A 14,061-nucleotide genomic window follows, 5' to 3' on the forward strand; every position below is an offset into this window, starting at 1 on the left:
TGGATCTGATTGATCTCCCCGCTTCCAGAACAAAGCCACTCAACCCAAACTTGCTTGCGCACATTAAGAATATACGGAAGATACAAGGAATCCTTCCAGACATATTGCGCCCTACAATAACTAAAGTCCTCAATCAAGAGATAAGCTGCGACGCTTATTGGCAAAGACATGCGCCAGCTTACAAACCGCCTAGCGCCCGTTTGAAAAAGCCTTGCTAACCCAACCCCGATCAGGCTTAAACTCTAAATCCTATGCGCCCGACCAATCAAATCTCACCACTTACACGGGAAGTTGCCTTTTTTTTTTTTTTTTTTTTTTGTTGAGCAACAGAGAAATCGCGAGGGTTGCTAGATGGTGATGACAACACACTCTTTCATGATGGCTGTATGAAACAGAACAAAAAACATAGTTCGCATTTGTTGGGCGACAGTGATCCCATTCTCGAAATAAAATGCGCGCTTGAACTCCAAGAGGCGCATTCCACTCGACTTTTCGGGCCTTGCGACAGATATTGGAATATGTCGCGAGCTGCTGACTTGCGAAGGCATATTTTGATACAAAAAGGTTTGAAAATTTGTGATAGGGAGAAACCACGTTCACTGCTTAACCCACACCAAATCCAATATCTTGGTAAGTTTTTACTCCATACGTTCATGACCATAGCACCAAACAGACAGGTGGTATTCGCGGCGCATAATAACACACCATTAACACCATCAACACCATCAACACCATCAGAACCCCATACGACAAAAACATCAACACAGAATGAAGCCTCAAACAGTAAGAAATTCGGAAGAAAGAAGAGAAAAGAAAAAAAAAATTCTGGCTCACGCTTCCCCGGAGCTTCAGTCCAGGCCGCAATGTACAACATTCAGAAAAAGGACACCGAGAAAACATCATGAACCACACACCAACGCAACAAAAACAGCGTATTTCCAGTAGGTACCTCGCTATAAACCCCCCCCCAAACAACAACAACAAAAAATCAAACGCTAAAAAGACATGAGTGATGATGTGATATGATGTGATGTGCAATAGCCCTCCCTCCCTCCCCTCCATTCCTTCCAAATATACCAGAGATGAAAAGAAAGAAAAAAAAAAGAAACAAGAAAAAAGAAAAAAGAAAAAGCCGTAATATACACTCCTCCTTCCCCACACACCTTCAAATCAATTAAACCTTGTAAAAGACAGAATCAATCCCCGAACCCCCCTCCCACCCAATCACCCCTTTAACCCCTGAGCCATCCATTCGCCCTTCCTCTTTTCCAGCTTTCGAACCATCCACCACCCATTCCTACCTATCTTATCCATTCCCACCCACTCACTCAACCCAAACCCAAACCCAAAACCCAAACCCAAACCCAAACCCAAACCCACCTCCCCACCTCCCACCAACATAAAAAAGAAACGCAGCCGCTTTTAGAAAAAAACAAATGAATCTCTTTGATTGATAGAGCGGAAAATGTTCAAGGCCCGACAAGACAATAACAACACCCAAAGACGGTAATGAGATGCAGGTTAAGGGGTGGCCCTAGATAGTCATCCTCCCCAATAACGGACATGCTTAATAAAAAAAACGTTGTAGCCATCAACATAGGAAAAAACACCAACCCCGTGAGTCTCCAACGAGAACTCCACAAGACCATTGACAAGGTATAACAGACCACACCATCCCGACCCCTATCTCACAACACCCCACTGACCATCATCCCATCATACAAGCCTTTCAATCCGGGGTTGACCCATCAACAAAAAACTCATCTCTTCCTCTTCTTCCCCTTATCCCCCCCTCCAACCTCCGAGGCGTACTCCGCCCCGCCAGTCACCCCCCCGCCGAACCCACCCCCCATCATCGGCGGCAACGTCGTCATCGCAACCGGCGCAGCAGCAACCTCCTCCTTGACGAGCGGCACCCCCATGTGCCTCCCATACCTCCCCTTCCTCCCATTCCCCTCATCCTCGCTGATGCACTGATCCGCCCCCAGCCCCGCATCCTTGCACCGACCGCAAGGCCTCTGCCTGTCGCACCCCTTCTTGCTTTTGCGACACCTCTGGCAGCGAGGCTTGGTCGACAAGTCGGGGTGCTCCTCATCCCCGGCAGCAAGAGAAAGCCCGGTGTTGGACGCGACAGACTGCTTGCGTGAAGCCGGGAGCGAGGCCGGGGACATGGGACCCAAAGCGGCAGCGGTACCACCGTTGACGGCTGCCGTCTTCACGGCCGCGGGCTCCTTCTTGACCTTGGGCTTCTGAGGCCGAGGCTTGGACTGCGCAGCAGCAGCCGCGGCAGCCGCGGCAGCCTTGGCTTGGTGAAGCGTGTTCGCCTTGAGCTTGGTTCTCGGCTTGGGAGCCGCCATGGCGGGCTTGGGGGCGCTGTCCGAGCAGTAGCCATCTTCACCGCTCGTGTCGGCGCCGTCGGCGGGGCCAACAAAGTGGCTCTCTGTGGTATGGAGGACCTTCTTGTGGTGACCGGCAGCGTCGAGCTTCTGTCTCCGCGCCGCCGGCACGTCGTGATCGCTGTCCGCCTCGCTGGTGGCACCCGTCGACGAGGTGGCGTCCGCTCTGCCGCTAAAGGTGTCGTCCATGGTGGACGCCGACGTCCGGCCATGCGTGGAGATCTCACCCAGGCGCATAAGCTGGATGGCGACGTCCTTGTCTTCCTCAGACATGCAGCTGTTGGCGGTGCCGTCTGGTGTCGCCACCATGGGCATCCCCGGCGTGGCCGCGAAGCCGAAGCTGCCGCGCGAGCGCCGCATGTCACTGCTGGGCGTGGGGTATGTGGAAGGGTGCGCAAACCCGTTGTTGTAACTGTGCGGGGAGTGCAAAGAAGGCCGAGGATTACTGAAGGGATTTGGCCCAGACTGAATATATGGCAGCGAGGGACGATGCTGATGATCAGCACGCCGCGCCGGTGAGACGGAAGGGTTGGACGTGGCCGCGGGCATCTGCAGAGGGGCATAGAGAGGCAACTCCTGCAGACAAATAAAACTCATGTCAGAAACCAGCATTCACAACCCATTAGACGACGTCTTCAACATACCGAGCTGTCAAACTTGGGACGCTTGCGACGGCCACCCTCGACGATATTGTCCACACTGATTTCCGTGTTGCCGAGATGGTCCTTGCTTTTGCTCGACGACGAGCCTGGCGCGCCGTCGCCGCTGCTATAGCCGTTGAAGCTTTCACCGTGACTGTCACCATTCAACTGCGATCTGTTCTTGGCAGAACGTGACCGTACCTTCTTGGAGCCGGGGTTGTTGTTTGCCGAGCCGCTGCGACGTCCACGTCCGCCATTAGGCGAAGGGCTACGCAGGCGTGACGCAGGCGGCGAGTGAGGTCTGGCAAAGAGATGGTCATCTGGGCGCGGAGGTGGTGGCAGAGGCGACTGGGACAGGAAAGTGTCGGCGGTATAAAAGTTGTGTTGGGGCGCTGGCGGGTGGTCATAGGAATACGGCCGGGGAAGCTCGTCGTGAACCCGCACGGAAACGGTCATATCATGAGCAAAGTTCTCGTAGTGGGGAATGAGGATGTTGCCCTCCGCATCCTCAAAGCTTACGCCTTTGGAGATAGTCTGGGTGGTATACAGACCGTAAAAGTTCTTGACCGTCGACACGATCGACTCTGTGGCGTCGTGAGGGTAGATCTTGACACGAAGGGGCAGGCGCCCCCGCGATGCCTGGAAGATCAAGACGAACGTAACCTGCTTGGGCTCTGCGACGGTACGGGGCGAGATGCTGCCGTTAGGCTGACCTGGGCGCCCGTGCCCTATCCCGGTTGGCGACATGGCTGCCATTGTATGATATGTATATGTGTATCTAGTGTATCGCACCGTCGACGGTGGCTTCGTAAAGGAGGTCGTGTGATGGAATGTGTGTCGCCGGTGGGGCTCAGCACCGTTGGTTTTGTTCGGTCGATAAAGGACTCAACAATCGCATTGGCAGTGGACAAGCGCTCGAAAAAGGCGACGAGGGTACAATGCCAACGGACGGGTCCGGCTTGAGGGGCGGATGGACAGTGGTCTATCCTTGATTGAGGTCACCGCCAGTGCCGCAAGGACCAAGCCGACTCTTGTGGGTGCTGCTGGGGTGCTGCCGGACGGTGTTGGGAAGTTGTTGGATCTGGACAGAGCAATGCGACGGTTAGAGCTGGGTGCAGATGGACAGCAGCAGGTAGAAGAGGCAATGCCATGAAGGGCTGATCGAACACAGGAAATGCGGTGGGGAACCCGGGGTGTAGGAATGCTCGATGGGTAGGAGGTAATGATGGTCGGGGTGCGAGCGCAACACAGCAAAAGCGGGTGCTCGTCGGGGGTAAGGCAAGTAAGCTTGCTTGAAAGCAGATAGAAGGTATACAGAGCAAGGTGTTGGGATCGCAAGGGACGGAAGGGGACGAGGAGGCTTACGGCAAGGTTGGGGAAGCGGTGGTGTCGTGGAGGAACTGAGCTGCGATTTCTTGTCGTCTCTCTCTCTCTCTCCCTCTCTTTCTCTCTCTCTCTCTCGTTGTTGAAGATGCGGGCCCGACCTAGTCAAGTCGGCAGAGTGTGAGCAAGGTGGGAGCAGAAGAAGAATCGGGCTAGCCAGAAGCCGGCGATGGGTGACGGGCGATGGGATGGGGTGCCAGGAGGGAGACAATGGCTTACCAGAGGAACTTGGTTGGTTTGATGGCACCGGGTTGAGCAATTCGGAGGTTGTGGGCGAGGAAGAGAACGGAGGAGTCGCAAAGAATCTGCATTAAAAGAGCAGATGCCGGTAATCGCACACCCGCACACCAAACTGCCTGACCTTTGCGCGGATCCGTTCAGGGCAGTCCTCGACACTGTGCCACCGAGACACAATGGAGAGAGCAGCAGAACAGCAGAACAGCAGAACAGCAGAACAAACTGGACTGGAACAAATGGAACAGGCTGGACTGGCTTAAGGTATTGTGAATGGATTCTTGATATCTGTGATTTGGGCAATTTCCGGGCTTGCGCTCCCCCCCGATCGCATCCTCATCTAGCCCTTGCGCCAGGGTGCGAGGAGCTGCCAACTGGGCGCTTTTCGCACGGCCAGCCATCCACCCAGCCAGCGGAGCGCTTGCAGACGTGGTAATCCACACTGACCGCACCTAACCTTACCTCACCTCTGGCAAGCTTCCCGGTCACTGATCACCAGATGGCTTTTGCCAACCTGGCCTGGGTCACTCACACTCCCCTGCCAGTGCATCCATTTTCAGGAAGCTTCTCTTCTGATAATGGGAGAAACCAAAGACTGCAAGAGACAGAAGGCAGAGCAGAGAACAGCAGTGGCTGCTGCTGCTTTGCTTTGTTGTTTCGGGTCTCTTGTATCATGCAGAGCGCATTCGGGGCGCATTCCGCTTTGCGCCGAGATCTGAGAAATGTGCGATATTCTTTCAGGGCTGGCACATTCCGATTCAAGACTTGGCTGTCATCTCTCTTTGTGCCAGGTCCTGTTTTCTTAGGTATTATTCCTTCTTATCTCTCTTCCCAGGAGTAGAGTCCCAAACATGCGATGGCGCAGTCTCCCGAAGTAGCAAGCACCAGCAGGAGCAGTCAAGGCAAAGGCCCGCTGCATTGGAGGTAAGGTTGTGCGTGTCGAGAAGTGTCTGCACGAATACCAGTTTCTGAGAGATCATTTAATTCGCCTTCCGGTCGATCGTTCTCTCTTCTTCTTCTGCGCGCGGCTAAAATCCGTCAAGTGTTTTCCAGACACCCAAGACAGACGCTGTTTACAGTCGCTGTTTACAGTCGCGAAGAAGAAGAAGCTTGATGCTTGCCTTGCAAGGCGCATATACTGACATGCAGTCTGCGAAACACAGGCTGCTCACCGGGGAAGCCCTCCTTCTCCTGGGCCTCACCAATAATGACCATGGGGGAAGCCGTTGTTGGTCTGACCATTTAGGAGCGCCTGGTATTCTTGGGCACACAACACAAGAGCTCAAATGTAGGGTCAACGCCCTGGGTCCCCTCTGGCCAGTGGCCAAGTCGAGCCCACAGGATGAGAATGCGCCAGAGAGGTTCATGAACCCCCCAAGGTGCCCGTTGCAGCCATCTCGAACCCCTCCATCGGCCAATGGCAGTCGCCAGCAAGGTAGCGCAGCAACAGGGGTCTGCTGTAGATGTGCCTGGCACTGATAGGCAGGACTGCCCAAGCCCAGCTGTCGGGGTACAAGAAAATAAACACTGTCACTCGATAGATAAGTATTATCTTGTCCACTACATGGCCAGCAAGGTGGCGCCGTGGCTCTACCTGCAGCAGAGCAGTTGCATTTTCAGATAAAATCTCTGCTGATGGGCAGAAATTCCAGAGTTGTATGGTCAGATTCCACGGGAGACACAACGGCGCAAGCCGTCCAGATATCAGACTGGGCTCACCGCAAATGCGTGGGGTATTGATGGAAAGATTATGAGATTGTGAGAGGTCGCAAAAGATAGGAACGCCGGGCAAACGGGGAGCTTCCGGCATTGACCGAAGCAGCATGGAGAGGCGCACAACTGATATGGATAGCAAAAAGTCTGAAATGAACTTTTTGCCTGCCCCGCGGCTGGCTCCCCCTCAGTGGCATTAAGGTTGTCTTGGGCCGAGTGTATTCGAGACAAGCCTGCCGTTTGTTCCCTCTTTTTTGGCAATTGTTGTGAGGTAACTTTGTGTGCGCTGCGCGAGTGCGGGTGTGTCGTCCTTGGTTTGTAGAGGGGAGGATCGGGCGCGGCTCGATGCGCTGGCAAAGTTTCAAATGCAAAGCCTGCATCGAATCATCGCGCCAGATTCTCCGAGTTCTCCCAAGTGTCAGACCGTCAACAAAAGGACCCGCAGACCCGCCTATTACCTGTCACTGTTCTATTATTCGTGATTCTTGGTCCTTGGGGACGGCTGTGGTCGCCTCGAAGCTCGCTGTTGCAGAAAACGCTAACAAGGTGGTGGTGATATCTCCAAGTCAAGATGCTAGTGTACCCCTCTACGCTCGCCTTCCATCACGACTACCGCATGCAGCTCAGGCCCGGACGAGCGCACTTGCGTCCATGGCACTTCCCACCCCGCTCCACCTTTGACGGAGGAGACGGACAGCTGGAGGCGAGCGAGGAAGCGAGGAGAGGAAGCAATTCTCTTTGTGCAGTAGGGGGAGGGGTCTTGGTTGGTGGCGGGTCGTACATGCACGTACATAACATAGAGCTTTGGCTGGACTCCTGGACATTTGCTGGAGGTGAGTGACTGTCAGCGCCAGTGGCTTCCATTCCGTGGATCTTGGCTGCTTCCATGACCGCAACGGCACCCTTGCCCGTTTCCAGCGCCCGATCTGCAACCGCCAGACGCCCTCGATACCCCTCCTCTTTGCTTGATGTCCCGGCTTTGTCGCAAGAGTCTCTGGCGGGCTTTCCGGACAGGATCCAGCCATTGGTGTCACCAGGTACCACGGCGCATTGTTTTTGGAAGGTTGCGACCACTCCATCCGTCATGTTTGTCGCAACCAAACTCACAAAGAGACAAAAGAGTCCGTCCACGATCCTGTGGGGCACACAAAATAAGAAGCTCCGGCCCCACACCATTGGCTCGTGGCTTCGTTGTTCCCCAGATCTGACCAAACACTTGACACTCCGGAGGAGAATATACAGTAGCTCAGAGCAGGTAGGCATGGTGGCATGCCCTCGCGAGGAGGAGGGGGACGGTCCCTGTTTTCGCCACGCCCACAAAAACCTTGACGTGTGTGCCAATGTCGCAGAAAGGGTACACGTTGCTGATTGCGCTACATAAATCGAAGCTGCGCAAGAGATCGCATCATATTAAGCAGCCTACTCCGCAGCGGAGCGAGTCGCGGAAGAAGCCACCAGCAAAACCCACCCCTGCTATCGACCGACCGTCTCTTCGCGGCAGGGCACATCCGTTTCGTTGGCAAAGTCAAAGTTTCAATTGCTCAGGTGGGCGCCGTCTCTTTGTGAGAAGGTAGCGTAGGATTCCACCACATGGCACATGCGATCGAAGCTCAAGTTGGAGTGAGTGGAGGGGTTCTTCTCCTCTTGTCACATTCTGCAAGAGGGGTCGAGAACCGTCGAGGCAATTTATGGCCCCGGACCAGGGTTTCTCAGTGTCGCCTATGGATTGTCCAAACCCCGTGTTGACCGGAGTCCCTGGAAAAGGAAGAGAAAAAGTAGAGATAATACCCGGTTCTCCAGAAGCTCTGGTAGCTTCTCGTGTTGATACACAAGGCGTGCTTCAGCCATTGCTGCGCCGGGTTAGATGACTGGTAGTGCGTAGGTAGGTATCGGCGGCCGTTGGTCAAGTGGCCCGACTTCTCCACCCACCGCCGCCGCGCTGAAAGTTTTCCTTTGGATGGGGATCCTGGCCCATGGCTAGTTCCGGAATGGCCTCGTCAGGCTGCGATTTATCCTCTTGAGAATCTGGGGAGAAGAGAAAGATCGAAATTGGCGACTGACAATAGGAAAGTCGTGATTGAATAGAACCTCAAAAGTCCAGCAAGGTTCTCACGTGACAACGTGAACGGGGGCGGGCCCCGGTCTGCCCCGCTACGCGTAAAAGCTGGTGGCAGGGAAAAAGAAAAAGACGCAGCTGCGGACCAATAGGAGTGCGGTAAAGAGGAAACAAAGGTAGATGCCAGCTCTGGGTAGAGAATAAGGTTGATATAAGTCGAGAATGGTTTGTGAGAAATAATGTGGTGGGATTTGCTGTAATTTGCTTAATTAAGGTCCTGGAGAAGTTGACGCGCCGGTCGCGCAAAAGGCCAGTGCCCAGACGGCGGGGGCTACGTCACCCCATGGAAGAGTTATGTAAGCTTTGAGCATGCTTGTTGATTACTGGTGCGAGACAACACATGCATCGTTAGTCTGATGGACTTGGGCTTGCAGACTCCACGATGGAGATCAGAACTCCATAGTTGACCTACCCGGCCGGGCTGAGATGGAGAATGGCAAGGCTGTAAGTGATGATGATGATGGCCATGTTCTTCAAATGTGAAATTTCAAAGGGCATTTGATGCTGTTTTGTTCGTATCCCAGGAATTGGAACATGTGCATATGATTGGGGTCGCCGTAACAACCCAGACGGGCATGCACGGACCACACCGCCCAAATGGAACTCTGTCTGTGTTTACTTGCATCTTGTCAATAAACACATGGTGAAAAACATTCTCGCTGTTCTCTTTAACCTTTGCTCCACCCGCGACCTCTGCTGTTGGAAGGTTCTTGTCGGCATCGCACAGCAATCGTTACTTCAGGTTCCTCTTACTCATGTCCTTGACCTCGATACAGTGAGTGAAGGCGCGCCCCGCTTGACGCTTGACCGTGTCGAATTTATTGAGGTGCCTTCCCGACACCCACGCGCCCTCCTTCCCGCTGCGCTGGTATTTTTGCGACGCCGTGGCAACCAGCGCCCACGATAGCCTCACCAGCCCCCCGCCTTGCTCTCCTCGTTGCTCCGCTTTATATCTCGATGCCCTCAAGCCTATTCGCCGGCTTCCCAGTATTGTCAACAGGAAGAATCCATCCCGAGGGACGACGATAAGTATTCAGTTTCGATTCAGGAGCGGGGACCACCTTTTCTCTGCCCTCTGCTCTCTGCTCTCCTCGCAACAACAACCACATCGCCTTCTTCCACCACTACCTCACTTTTCCAGAGACCAAAGACTTCTTCTCTGACTCGACAACTGCCATCTCAACCGCTCGTCTCATCGTTCCCGCAACCAAGACGATATCCACAAGGAAAAAGGTCTTTGCGACAACAGCCTCAACCAACATCAAATAGAAGGTAAAAATCCGACATCATGGATGCCAAGGTATGTCTTTCTGCCCAGAACTCCTCCCCTCTTCCTCCCTCTACCCAACTCTGCCATCCCATCATCGTTGGTCGCAAGTCCACGAGCGCCCACCTTGCCCCTCCACTTTTGACTTGCTCAGGTGGAAAGCCTCGTGGTCTATTCACCGTCTGAAGTCGCTCGAGACGAGCTTCTACATAAACCAGACCGTTCTGCCGAATCTTCCATGACAGACAGGCTAACCAACTTCTCTTCCCGAAATAGCCTCAGCGCCCTCTGCGCATCTACCAAGCCGCCCCTCCTATCACCGAGCACATCCATTCTAACAAGCCCTCCTTGCACCAGCGAAACAAGTCCGTTGGCACCGTCAAGATTATGGCCAACACGGGTGCCCTCAACGCTCCTCCCAAGAGAGTCATCCTCCACGATTTGAGCAACACCAATCGCCCCATTGCCGACGAGCCCATCGTTAAGGCTGTTCGCGCTCGCGCCAAGTCGGTTGTTAATGCTGCTGCTCCTACTGTCGCCGGAGCCGGTCGCAACGACGAGAAGGAGAACCACCAGGTTGCGCCTGCTCCGGTTGCAAAGTCCTACAACGTGGCTCCGGTCGATGTCACAAAGCCCACCGCTCGTAACGCCAACAGCCTCAACCAGCAACGTCCCGTCGGCGCCCTTGCCCAACCTCCTCTGAAGAATGGCGTTCCCAGGAACATCAAGCCCACCATGATCTACAGAGACAGCAATGAGCAGGAAGTCGCCGGTCGTGTCGAACTTCTTACCAACGTTGACGATCTGGTTGCCATGGTTGACAAGCAGATTAAGCGCCCGCGTCAATACAAGAGCCAGCCATCCTTGAAGGCAGAGCAGGCCTCCCAGAAGCCGACCCAGTCCAAGGCTGCGGTCCAGACCGAGAAGCTCGCCGAGCTCGATGACGAGAGCGATTTCGACGACAATGTTACCGAGGCGGCTTACGAGGACGCCGTGGAGCAGATTTCGTACGACACCGCTGGCATTGGCAACCGCAATCTGGCTGAGCTCGAGTCCGATGTGTCTGTTTCCATCGCGCAGGTGGCCAAGTCCCTTCCCACAGCTGAGGAGGACGAGTATTCGGACGAGGATCACTCGGGTGTTTACGAGGATCATGGATACACGACAGCCCACTCCTACCGGTCTCATGGGGACAACACCACGGGCGGACTGACCACCATGGTGGCTCCTGCTTCCAGCCTCAATGCGCAGAGAGAGCTTGCCATTGCCAAGGACTGGGTTCTTTCTACTCAGACGGAGGAAGAGATTGAGGAAGAGGCCTGGGACGTGAGCATGGTGGCCGAGTATGGCGAAGAGATCTTTGCTTACATGAGACAGCTCGAGGTATGTACTTGTTGCAGTGGAGCGCGTCAGGAGCCACGGAACTAACAGTTTTGTTTTGTGCAGGATTCCATGGTCCCCAATCCCCACTACATGGATAACCAGACCGAAATCCAGTGGTCGATGCGCGCAGTTCTCATGGACTGGTTGATTCAGGTACATCACCGGTTTTGCCTGCTCCCCGAGACGCTGTTTCTCACCGTCAACTACATTGACCGCTTCCTGTCGGTCAAGATTGTCTCGCTCGGCAAGCTCCAGCTTGTCGGCGCCACGGCCCTCTTCGTTGCCGCCAAGTACGAGGAGATCAACTGCCCATCAGTCCAGGAAATTGTGTACATGGTCGACTCGGGCTACAACGTGGACGAGATCCTGAAGGCGGAGCGCTTCATGCTTAGTATGCTTCAGTTTGAGCTCGGCTGGCCCGGTCCCATGAGCTTCCTGCGTCGCATTAGCAAGGCTGATGATTACGAGTTGGAGACTCGCACTCTGGCCAAGTATTTCTTGGAGGTCACCATCATGGACGAGCGCTTTGTTGGCAGCCCTGCCAGCTACATTGCCGCCGGTGCCCACTGCATCTCTCGCATGTTCCTTGAGAAGGGCGATTGGGTATGTTGTTCTTGTCTAGCGTCTTGTGGCATCTCGGATACTAACCGTTCTCCAGACTCTTTCTCACGTTCACTACTCTGGCTACACCTTGAGCCAGCTCAAGCCACTCATCAACATGATGTTTGAATGCTGCCGCGAGCCTCGCAAGCACCACAGCGCTGTCTATGACAAATACTCGTCCCCCAAATACAAGAACGCCTCGACCTATGTTGAGGCCAAGATGCTTCGTGGGGTGACGCTGTCCTACCTCTACAGCGCCATGGCCGAGGCCGCGAGCTCGTCGGGCTCCGAGTGTGAGGCCTTCCGCGCCAACCACCACTTGCCTGTTGCCCTTGAGGCCTAAGTCTCGGACCCTCGCTTCCCTCCAGAAACCATGTTGACAGGCTCTTCACTTCGATGTACTTGTTCATCATTGCGACAACCTCGAGCATGCATTTGCTGGAAACCGTCGCAGCACCACAGCATGGATCTCCTTTCTTGATCTTGCCACGTTGGTGCTTCACCTTTTTGTTTTCTGGGCCAGCAAGCGTCTTTTGGCATTTGCCCTCGACACAAACAGACACCAAAAGGCTGTAGCAGAGATTTTTGGTCTTGCTATCGGCCACCGCCGAATAATTTCCTTGTTTTCTTCGTTTTCTTTTCTTCCGCTTTTATTCTCGCATCGGGGTTTTTTTTTTTCTTTCTTTCCAGGCACTCGTCGCAACGTCTCGCTATTTCAATGCAACCCATCATGCATTAGATTTTTGCGGAACACTGCGTCTTGGCTACTGGGACAGACTTCCAGGATTCGATGCACACAATGTTTTTTTCCACGACAACCACCAAAAAGTCGACAGAAACATATTCGCCCTTCTGACGATGTGACGAATGCCCTCTCACGATACCTTGTCTTTTTTTCCCATTTCTTTGCGCAAAACTTTCCCTTGTTCTCATGTCAATACGGTTTTCTTTTTTTTTGTCACGATTGCGAGGCAATGAAGGTTTGAGGGTTGGTTGGTGATCCTGAGCAAAGCATTCATGGCTGTTATTTACATGGCGTTGTTTGGGTGGTACAAAGGCATTCGGGAATTGGGAGGTTAGGGGGAACATTCTGGTGGTGGGAGGGCGGTGGTGGTTTATATGGAAATGATATCCCCGTGGCTTATTGATGACACCTTGAAGAGAGGTGGTCAACAAAGCTGCAAGCAAGCAAGGCGTCTTTTTTTCTTCTCGGTTCTTTTTCTGGGAAATGGAATGGGGGGTTATCTGGGATTGTTGGGGGGGAGGCTGGTGTTTTATGGGTGGGTGGGAAATTGTGTGTTTTTATGTCTGCTGCCTTTTTTTTTTCTTTCTTTTTTCTTTTCCAACCAGGATCATTGGAGGGACAATGCTGTTTGTTTCTCTTTTAGAAAGGAGGGGTTGGGGGGGAAAGGAAGGGGTTTGGGGCTGGCGGGCTACTATTATGTGTATAAATTATAATATTTTCTGGGGGCATGATGGCTATTTTCTTTTGATATTTTTTCTTCTCTCTGTTATGGAGGGAGGGATAGATATTAGGGGTGGGCATCACATTATGGGACTAAGTTCGATTGAGGGGTTTAGATGCCAATAGATGTGACACGGTGTTGTCTTATTGATTTGGGGATGGGGGTGATGTGAGTGAGGTGAGTGAAGTGAGTGATGTGAATGATGTGAATGATGCTCACTCTTGTGACTCATGACCATCTCAACTGTCATTTTCTCTGCAGTATCATATGGTACCTGTTATACACTCCCTTACACTTGAATTGTATTTATGAAGAGCAAGTTCAGTGTGAGAGACCCCTCGCTGTGTTCAAAACAAGATAGTACAGCCAGATCACCTTCTACACAAGAAGTAAATTATATAGGCCAAGTCTTCAAAGGGATGCCATGTGGCTTTATGTGATGCTGAGACATTCATCTTGCAGTAAAACGCAAGGGATCAGGTGATGATCTCATGATACTAGCTAGTGGAAACACAAATCTTCAAGACTATGGGTGGTGTCAAAACATCAGATGTCTTCTAAAAACAAACAGCTTTTCTATATCAGTGAGGTGTGAGAAGAGATGGCATTGACGTCTGACAGGATGGAAAGGGGGGGTTGCCTGTCAGTGACTGTCAATTGAAACGCTGGTGCAGATCTTGAAGAATTTAAGCTTTTTTGTGGCCCCCCCCTGGTTGTTGGCGATCTTGGGGGGATCCCCGTGGCCTTCCTTTTTTGGTGTCCAAGATCTTCTGGGAAATCGACGGGAGTAGTTGGTCACCTGAGGCTATTACGAGTTCAGAGAGTGAAATGAGGGTATAGGGCCTGGAGCATCAACCCC

The 14,061-nt window shown here is 53.2% G+C and overlaps 3 protein-coding genes across 3 annotated transcripts; 1 reads left to right on the top strand and 2 right to left on the bottom strand.

The window, feature by feature from the left end:
- Window positions 1-1,384: 1,384 nt before the first annotated feature.
- QC763_203270 (uncharacterized protein) lies at window positions 1,385-3,793 on the bottom strand (the record flags this gene model as incomplete). Its single annotated transcript, XM_062909361.1, has 2 exons — window positions 1,385-2,972; window positions 3,041-3,793. 2 exons carry the CDS (start codon window positions 3,791-3,793, stop codon window positions 1,761-1,763), a joined length of 1,965 nt encoding a protein of 654 aa, XP_062768134.1. The 3' UTR covers window positions 1,385-1,760.
- Window positions 3,794-4,019: 226 nt separating this feature from the next.
- QC763_0032810 (uncharacterized protein) lies at window positions 4,020-5,657 on the bottom strand (the record flags this gene model as incomplete). Its single annotated transcript, XM_062905532.1, has 3 exons — window positions 4,640-5,657; window positions 4,403-4,442; window positions 4,020-4,118 (listed from the first exon to the last, which is right to left on the bottom strand). Exons 1-3 carry the CDS (start codon window positions 4,729-4,731, stop codon window positions 4,020-4,022), a joined length of 231 nt encoding a protein of 76 aa, XP_062768135.1. The 5' UTR covers window positions 4,732-5,657.
- Window positions 5,658-9,130: 3,473 nt separating this feature from the next.
- CLB4 (B-type cyclin) lies at window positions 9,131-13,073 on the top strand. Its single transcript, XM_062909362.1, is given in 5 exon segments — window positions 9,131-9,783; window positions 10,027-11,133; window positions 11,197-11,736; window positions 11,792-12,832; window positions 12,844-13,073. The coding sequence occupies 4 exon segments, from the start codon at window positions 9,772-9,774 to the stop codon at window positions 12,077-12,079; spliced, it is 1,947 nt and encodes a 648-aa protein (XP_062768136.1). The 5' UTR covers window positions 9,131-9,771; the 3' UTR covers window positions 12,080-12,832; window positions 12,844-13,073.
- The last annotated feature ends 988 nt before the right edge of the window (window positions 13,074-14,061 follow it).

Source organism: Podospora pseudopauciseta (assembly GCF_035222475.1).
Source record: "Podospora pseudopauciseta strain CBS 411.78 chromosome 2 map unlocalized CBS411.78m_2, whole genome shotgun sequence".
NCBI lineage: Eukaryota > Fungi > Ascomycota > Sordariomycetes > Sordariales > Podosporaceae > Podospora > Podospora pseudopauciseta.

Coding starts and splice junctions, on each gene's coding strand:
- CLB4 (XM_062909362.1), top strand. Junction 11,134..11,196: donor CTTACATGAGACAGCTCGAG/GTATGTACTTGT, acceptor TGTTTTGTGCAG/GATTCCATGGTCCCCAATCC. Junction 11,737..11,791: donor TCCTTGAGAAGGGCGATTGG/GTATGTTGTTCT, acceptor ACCGTTCTCCAG/ACTCTTTCTCACGTTCACTA.